This window comes from Salmo trutta, chromosome 30, assembly GCF_901001165.1.
Source record: "Salmo trutta chromosome 30, fSalTru1.1, whole genome shotgun sequence".
Lineage (NCBI taxonomy): Eukaryota > Metazoa > Chordata > Actinopteri > Salmoniformes > Salmonidae > Salmo > Salmo trutta.
The window spans coordinates 23,347,028-23,356,287 of record NC_042986.1 but is presented as its reverse complement, the minus strand read 5'-3'; the positions used below and the strand labels follow the sequence as shown (position 1 = coordinate 23,356,287).

At 43.6% G+C, this 9,260-nt stretch overlaps 1 protein-coding gene across 2 annotated transcripts in view; it reads right to left on the bottom strand.

Annotated features, from left to right (window-relative positions):
- LOC115168297 (semaphorin-3ab) overlaps positions 1-8,420 on the bottom strand; it is a 34,468-nt gene extending 26,048 nt beyond the window's left edge. Inside the window, exon 1 of one of the 2 annotated variants that reach the window (XM_029723445.1) lies at positions 7,719-8,420. In XM_029723445.1, coding sequence (XP_029579305.1) covers positions 7,719-7,818 — 100 coding nt within the window. In that variant the 5' untranslated portion in view covers positions 7,819-8,420. The remainder of the gene's footprint in view (positions 1-7,718) is intronic. The other variant, XM_029723444.1, reaches the window with a different exon arrangement.
- Positions 8,421-9,260: the final 840 nt, after the last annotated feature.

Below are 9,260 nucleotides of genomic sequence, written 5' to 3'. Positions count from 1 at the left end.
TAAGTCCAACTCCATTCCACAAACAGACATAATATGACACAGCACAAACCCTGTCCCACAGTATCTATCACACATTCATCTATTCATTTCTCATGCACTCTTATCGGGCAAAGTCAAAGTCCGTCAGAGAAAAGTAACTAGTACATCTCCAGACAGATAAGACGATAGTGGGTGATACAACAGGGATACAATGACAGCTACGATAGAGGCTGTACAAGATAGATCCGATAGCTGGATAGCTAAGAGTAGCGATTAGCAGAGAATGACAATCGCCACTTCTATCAGTCTACTCTTATTGTGAAACCACACTTCTCCCACACAAACTGATCTACACTAACATACAGCAGATGTCTACAAGCTTTGAGATCACATAGGAAGGAATTTTGAGGATGGATTCGTTTACATTCGTCTAACTGTCCTAACACAGAAGTATCTGTTTCCCTTTAGGAAAGCTTAGCTCAAGCTTAGCTCGCATATGTGTTTGATAGAAGATAGGGGGGGGGGGGGGGGGGGGGGGGGGGGGTTGGAGAAGATGGAGACTTAATAACAGACAGTGTCTGGTGGTAAAACTGGAACAGTGAGATTAGACTGATGCCATTGTGATGAAACTGACAGACTGAGAAATGAGCCATGACGAGCGTGGAAGAAACGACACAGCGAAGAGAAGAGGATAAATCGATGGGGAGAAGGCATGAAAGAGAAAAAATAATCAAATGGAGAGTTAATTTGGAGCAGACTGTCTGTTATTGAGGGAAAATACAAAAATAAAATAAAGTGCCATTTGGAGTTCATTGAATCAGTTAAATGTTTTGGGAGAAAGAGGTAGCAAAGATTTATTTTAAAGATATCGGGAGGACTGAGAGTAAGATTGACAAACTGCACACACACACTCTTGGTTGTTGGCAAACTTGGTGAGTGACACGTCCCAAATATCACCATCAAATTCCTTGATAAGAGTATAACCATCTTATTTGCCTGTTTGTGGCCCACCTGTTAGCTTGTACGATTCTTGCCATTCTCCATCAACGAGCTGTTGCCTACCACAGGACTGCCGCTGACTGGCTGGGTTTTCTAACAGTAACTGAATGCCTCCATGCCTGTCTGCCTGCTTTATACAGCAAGCCACGACTGTGACTCACTGCCTGTAGGAGCAAACAATTTTCGTGAATGGTGTGGTGTACCTAATAAACTGATCATTGAGTGTATACTGTACACTGAGTGTACAAAGCATTAAGAACTCCTTCCAGACTCAATTCGTCGGGGCATGGACTCTACAAGATATCAAAGCATTCCACAGGGATGTTGGCCCATGTTGTTGCCAATGCTTCCCACAGCTGTGTCAAGTTGCCTAGATGTCCTTTGGGTGGTAGACCATTCTTGATACACACTGGAAACTGTTGAGCATGAAAAACCCAGCAGCGTTGCAGTTCTTGACACAAACCGGTGCGCCTGACACCAACTACCATACCCCGTTCAAAGGCACTTCAATCTTTTGTCTTGCCCATTCACCCTCTGAATGGCACACACACACACACACAATCCATGTCTTAACTGTCTCAAGGCTTAAACGTCTGCTCTCCTTCATCTACACTGATTGAAGTGGATTTAACAACTGACGTCAATAAGGGATCATAGCTTTCACCTGGATTCACCTGGTCAGTCTATGTCATGGAAAGAGCAGGTGTCCCTAATGTTTTGTACACTCAGTCTATGTACATACTGCATACTTACACACAGGACTATAGAAGCAATGGCCAGAGCACTCATCATTCTGAGTATATGATGAATGCTTCTTATTTAGGGTGACAGAAAACACATTCCTGCCTCTCCCAAGCACAAATCCCCCTTATAGAAACTGACATGTAGTCTCCACACCAACACACATCCCACATACACTCACACACACATACACACACACCACACACACAGACACACACAGACACACAGACACGCACATTCTTACTGCCACTCTCCTGATTCACTCCCAACACACCAGCTGCACCCACCCACCCCACTGGGCCAATCCTTCCTCTGGGGCATTTGCCTTGACAGCGATGACCGTGTCGACCCAGTGGGGGTTCCAGACCTGCCCTCACCAGCCGGACCTGACTAGACCCGGACCTGCCCTCACCAGCAGCCCCTCAGAGGGATTAGTACTGGCAGTGTTTCACCTGTGTTTCACTGACTGACCTCCGCAGCTAACACCAAAACTCAGCACATCTACTGGAGAAAGTCCATTATCTTCATGCACTAGTGTGCTAACTACTCAACTGTAAACGTAGGCCAATGTGTATAAACAAACTAGTAAGGTACATTGTTAAATTCAGTCGGCTTAGTTTAAAATCCCCAAAAATCTAGTCAAAATCCGAGATCACAAACAGAAGGGTTTTTCTTTCTAAATGTGTCTAAACTCAGAACAGCCATGTACAGTATTTTCAGTCCGGGTAGACTCAATGTGTTTGTAAAGACAGCAGAGTAGAGGTCTTCTCAGGTCCAACATTTTGGACCTGGACCCGAACAGACTGGAGGACAATCACACCCGAACCCAAATGGACCCGACGACAACCAGGCCTAGACCCGGACCAGACTAGACGCGGACCTGACTAGACCCGGACCTGACTAGACCCGGATCTGACTAGACCCGGACCTGACTAGACCCGGACCTGACTAGCGGATCTAACTAGACCCGGACCTGACTAGACCCGGACCTGACTAGACCCGGATCTAACTAGACCCGGACCGGACTCCCAAGAGAGTCAGCCAAGTTGCTCTTCTGATGAAGAAATATGTCTTTATATGTTGGCTAGGCCTTCTATCAGTCAATACATTCACCTCATTAGCATCAAATAAATATGCTATAAGCTACGCAGAGCCGTGGTTGGGTCCATTCGGGTCTATCAGCCGCTCTGGTCCCAGGTCGGGTCTCGGGTATTCGGGTTCGATCCGTGAAGACCTCTACTGCAGAGTGCAGACGTCCTCAGACAAGCTGAAAGAGACAGCAAGGTGCTTAAGACCTTGACCCTTGACCACCAGTCAGTTGATTCTTGACCCTGTCAATCTAAATCAAAGAAAACATTTGACTAATTTTCACCGCCCATTCGCCCCATCCTCTCTGCCCCCATGCCATCATGCTACAATCCTCACACTTCCCCTGGTATCTGTGGCATTTCTGGGGCGAGTCTCTGTATACCCTTCACCCTCTCTTCCTCTTGTCCTGTGTGGATGTGGATGCCGTGAGTTAGCTTGGCACCAGGAGGACGGGAGTGACCATATGCTTTTAGCCACCAAACAAACCCAAGCCAGTTGACATTAGAGAACCTCAGTCATGGGAGCCACTGATGGGCGTATGTGTGATTAGGACAAATGTATGGCGTGTGACACAGCTAAGAACATTCCTGCATCAGGAGACACAGGCACACACACAACGAGCGCACACACACATAGACAAGTGCAATTACAGACACACACACAGAGACAAACGTGAAAACACACTGTGGTGGGAGTCCTTTTTAGGACAGCTGGCTCTTTTCCTCAGACTGGTACTGAGGAATAGTTCTACATTTACTGGGGTGGGCTGGTCCAATATAGGTGAGGGTTGACAAACGTTCTTTTGCTTTGGGGAGGGTTGTGTGTTTTTTATTGTGCACAAGGAAGGATAGTGTGTTTTTTCCTTGATTTACATTCTCCATTTAGCTGATTTTACTATATAATGTATTCCATATAGACACATTTCCTCATCTACTTGCATGCGCCTCCTCTATCAAGGTGTTTTGGTACTTCCCTTATGTACTACACTTTACCAGTCAACTGTCTATCCTGTCATCTATTCATAGTGACAATAGTGATAGGTGGATCGTTTGTCCAGATCTGCAATAGGCTAACTAGTAATCATACCACACATAAAATCATACGAATCTGCACCAATTTTCAATATAAATGCACAAGATAGAGGAATAGCTGATAGGCCGGATTCAAAACGTAGAATTTTCCTATTTAAATTATTATATAAAATTCTTGCAACCAATAGAATGTTATATATATGGGGGATACAATCTTCCCAGCTCTGCAGATTTTGCTGTGAAGAGACAGAATCATTAGATCATTTGTTTTGGTACTGTCCATATGTAGCTTGTTTTTGGTTGCAGGTTCAGGAATGGCTGAAGAGTGCTGGGTGATTTGAAAGGTCATAGTCAATCAATCAATAACATATGTGGGAACTCCTTCAAGACTGTTGGAAAAGCATTCCTCATGAAGCTGGATGAAAGAATGGCAAGAGTGTGCAAAGCTGTCATCAAGGCAAAGAGTGGCTACTTTGAAGAATCTAAAATATATTTTGATTTGTTTAACACTTTTTTGGTTACTACATGATTCCATATGTGTTATTTCATAGTTATATTCTACAATGTGGGAAATAGTCAAAATAAAGAAAAACCCTTGAATGAGTATGAGTGTGTCCAAACTTTTGACTGGTACTGTAAGTATTCAGACCCTTTACTCAGTACTTTGTTGAAGCACCTTTGGCAGCGATTTCAGCCTTGAGTCTTCTTGGGTATGACGCTACAAGCTTGGCACACCTGTATTTGGGGGGATTCTATTTCATAGTTTTGATGTCTTCACTATTATTCTACAATGTAGAAAATAGTAAAAATAAAGAAAAACCCTTGAATGAGTAGGTGTGGTACTGTATATATTTACAAAATGACATTGATGGAAGCTACACTCTATCTGCAATATGATATAGCTGATCCAGTGGCGGTCTGTGCCATTTAAGATGAAGGAGGACTATTATTTTTTTAATGAGCATGGCCTTAATTCTATTACAGCATATTGGATGACTGTCATTCATATTCCATTCATCCAGTTCAATGTAACATTGATAGGTTTAGGCTACTACATGATACTCAAATGTTCCCTATACCCATCATGAGGTTGTTACAACCTAGCCTATGAATTAAAGATTACAACGTAGGTGCACACAGGTCGAAAAGGTTGAGGTGACAGTGACATATTCAATACCACCTTACACACTTTTGCCTGCATCTAGATGATCTAGCCTGTAATAATTAGTCCAACAGTTGTTATTTGAGAGTTTCATTCCATTTAGATCAGTTGTGGATCTACTCTCAACAGATTCTAGAATGGCACAGTAGCAGGCCAGTCTGGCTCTATTTTTACTTCTGATACTGAAGTGCTTTCTGTTGCCGATCATCATTCTCCAAAGTCGTCCACATAGATGACATGCTTTACTTGATTGTGGTGTTGGAAAAGCAAACCGTGATTACAAGCGCTCAAAGTAATCGGTATACAGTTATGCATTGCTTATTGGTTGTGTGTGGTGCATTGGCACAGAGACCTGGAAAATTCCTGGCATATATTTTATATAATTATAAACACAGTATAGCATCAAAATGTTGAAAATCAGATTTCCCCTAGCTGATCATTGTCTGCAGCTGGCTCTGATCGTAGTGTAATGACACAGGCAGGGAGAGTGAGCTCATCCGTTGTGGTCTGTGAACCCTCAACCTTCTGCACTGTGCCACAAAACCATGCTGAAGTGTTAAAGTCAATATCTACGTTTATAAACACAGGGTTACTACAATTATTGGTATTTATGGTATTTCTTTTTATGACCCCCCCCCCCCCACCCCCACCCCTGTGCGTAAGTGAGAAAGTGTGTGTGTGGGTGTGAGTGTCTGTCTGTCTGTGTGTGTTTGTGTGTCTGAGTTATGCTGTCTGTCTCTACATGGGGAGCCCCTTAGCTGAGTTGTCTGGCTCACAGTTCCCAGGAGGAAGACTTGGTTTGGTGCGCCACTAGAGAGATGAGGAAACCGGGGCACATTTCCTGTGGAAATGGGGTTATCACTTCACCAATTACTGTGCAATTAGAAAGGCAGGACTGGAGATGTCTGGGAAATGGACAAACACACACTCCCTGACATCTGGATTCTTTCACAACTCAACCAATCACAAGTGGACACCTTGCCCTTTCACCTTTCTGAATACATAGATATACATCATAATCAGATTGCCTGAGTCCTTGTCTGAGTATTACCGCACACCTTTAGTTCAAGGCTGCAAAACCACTGTCTGCCGTTGTCATGGGTGCTACCAAGGAAGAGGGGTACTAATTCTCCCCTCAGGTGAAAGGAGAATGTGTCATCATCTAGAGGATGAAATGACTCCCAGTCTATGTAAGTATGTTGTGTGTGAATCAATCTAAATTATAATGAACTTTCAAACATGGCCACCTCTCCAATCACTGTACCGGGTAATAATACATCATCATGGGTCACAAGAGGACCAGGTGAACTGTAAAGGAAACCAGACAAGGCAAGCATCATCAAACCCCAACTCTATTATAACCCGCTTGTGTGCGGTTTTCACGTGGCTTAACCGCTGGGATTGCTTCATTAGCCTTTTGTATGTGCCGTTATACATTTCACATAATCCGCAGCAGTAAAATGTCCCTTTTGTGTGTGGGGGGCACAAACCCAATCTCCAGCTGTCATTTATCATTTGGGAAATCAGGCCCAGAGTCTACAAGCGACTGGGATAATTGAGTCATTAAGGCTAGGAGGGTTGGAGAGAGAGGGACCAGGCAGCCAGGCTGATGGGGTAATCAGCCATGGTGGGGTAAAAACCAGCTCCATCACATGTGGCCTTCCAGGATCTGATCTGGAATCAGGCGCCCCTGACCCGTGAAGAGCAGAGGAAAAGGCAGTCAGGCTATCAGACGTACATCGGAGGTAGGGAGGGAAATGACCAGCACATGGTGCTCCCTCTGAGAGTCACTGTCTGTGTGTCGGTGTCTGCATTGGATTGAAACACGCACGCATGTACGCCCAGACAAAGACGCACACATGCACACATGCACACACCCACACATTTCTGACACGCTCCTGACCCAGCAATTCCTCTCTCACAAACACTCTTTCTCCCTCTAACGCACAGGACCACAGTACCACCTTGAAACACCTTGTATTAAGCACATTTCACATCTGGTAGTACACATCATCAAAAGCAGCCAGATGAAGCACTGAAATACAGCAGAACAAAAATGCAGAAAATAAAACCACTCTCTGTGTTGATCCACTTTAGCGCTGACTAAACTAAATTAATCAGAAAATTCCCACCTGAGAGTATTTTGAAATACTAGCTTTCCTCCCTGCATAATTTCCCTTTGTACTTTCTAGGCCATGTCCTTTTCAGCCTTGAATCTGATTCTTATTTGTACTTCACATAGTCTGTGTGATGTCTGGGTGTGTTTAAATGGTGTGAGTACAGTCCATTACGATTAGACTATCACTCCCAACTGGGGTTTATTGTTGTTGCATTATCAGATATGACTAGATGGAGCAGCTCCAATATCACTCAGTACTCACTGAGCACAGACCAAAAATCTCTTAGAAGACAGATGAATATACAATCATACACATTCTTTAAAGCAAAGATTAGCACCCTCAACGACACACATCATCTTTACACACACATCATACACACACATCTTCACACAAAACTGCCATACTCTTCCAAACATAGCTGATCCTTTATTATGTAATGATATGAGGGAAGCAGTTATAGGGACATAGAAGGAACTAGATGATACAATTCAAATAGACATCACAGTGAGTGGAGGGCTATACAAGAATACAGCATGTGAGGCACACTAACACAGAGACAGCAGGGTGTGAATGGGAGAGAGAGGGGTTCTGTCTTACCTGAGTGGGTGAACTGCAGGCGAGGCTGGGAGGCTCTCCATGCCCCCGTCAGACTGTTCCCCAGGTGGGCAAGGAGGACCAGGGTCACGAACCGCCACATGGTCTCTCACTCACACACACTCAAAGTCCTGAGCACAACACACACTTCACAAGGAAGGCAACTGCAGGATACACAATCACGCGTATATGTGTGTGGGCTCGGAAAGATACCTAGATAAATCTAGTCCAACAAAACACACTACTCCCACTTGACTTCAGCTAAACAGCTACAGATCAGATGTGTCTCCTCTCATCTCTTCTCTTTGTGTGACTTGTCTCATGCGTCTCTCACTCTGTTGTATCTTTTCTGTTATGTCTGGGTTTCTCCCCTTGTTGAGTTTTGATTCCTCTGTACTCTTCTCATCTCCTCTGATCTCCCCCTCTCTCTCTTTCAGTGAGTCCTCCTCTCCTCCGTATAGGCAAAGAGGAGGCGGGGGAAGAGTTCCCAAATTACATACACAAACACACACACTCCTTCTCTCTTTTTTCACTGCTGCAGGAAAACCTACTTTAAATAGGAATAAGACAACTGCTATGTGGTGTGCCTTTCATCTTATTTCTCTCTCTCTCGCTCTCACTATACCCCCTCTTGCTTTCTTGTCACTTTCACTCCGCTGCATCAAACAGTCCTTTTGTTGACCTTGTGAACATTTTTATTTGATGTATAGCATTTACTTTTTACTTTTAAGTATGATACAACTACTTTTTCCACCACTTTACTTAAGTACATTTAAAACCAGATACTTTTAGACTTTTACTCAAGTAGTATTTTGCTGGGTGACTTCACTTGAGTAATATTCTATTAAGCTATATTTACTTTTACTGAGGTATGACAACTGAGTACTTTTCCCACCACTGAGTAGTAGTAGTAGAAGTATTAGTATTAGTATTAGTAGTAGTAGTAGTAGTAGTAGTTGTATCAATCAATCAATCAAATGTATTTATAAAGCCCTTTTTACATCAGCAGATGTCACAATGTGCTATACAGAAACCCAGCCTAAAACCCCAAACAGCAAGCAATGCAGATGTAGAAGCAGATGGAGAAGTAGTAGTAGTAGTAGTAGTAGCAGTAGTAGTAGTAATACAGTAGTACAGTAGTTGTAGTAGTACAGCTGTACCGTAGTAGTAGTAGTTAGTTGTAGCATCGTGATTGTTGATAAAGCATGTACAACTCTGAATTACAGAAACAGAGTGAGATCAGGACAGAAGCCCTGAACCAGGAGAGACTGAGAAGGAGGGAGACAGTTGTGATGACCGAGGGAGAGACCTACCTGGCCATGAAACAGCAGGATGATAGATTGAGGGAGTTGGACAGACTCAGACAGCTGGAGACTCTTACCAACCTGGACAAGACCAGACTTGTATTTATTGGCTATAATTGTTTAGATATGTCCCATCTATGATTTATGATGTGTTTTAACGTATGCACAGAGCTGCACACAAACATTCCCCATGGGGATAATAAAGTAATTGACTTATCTAATGTAATCTTAGGGAGTAGAA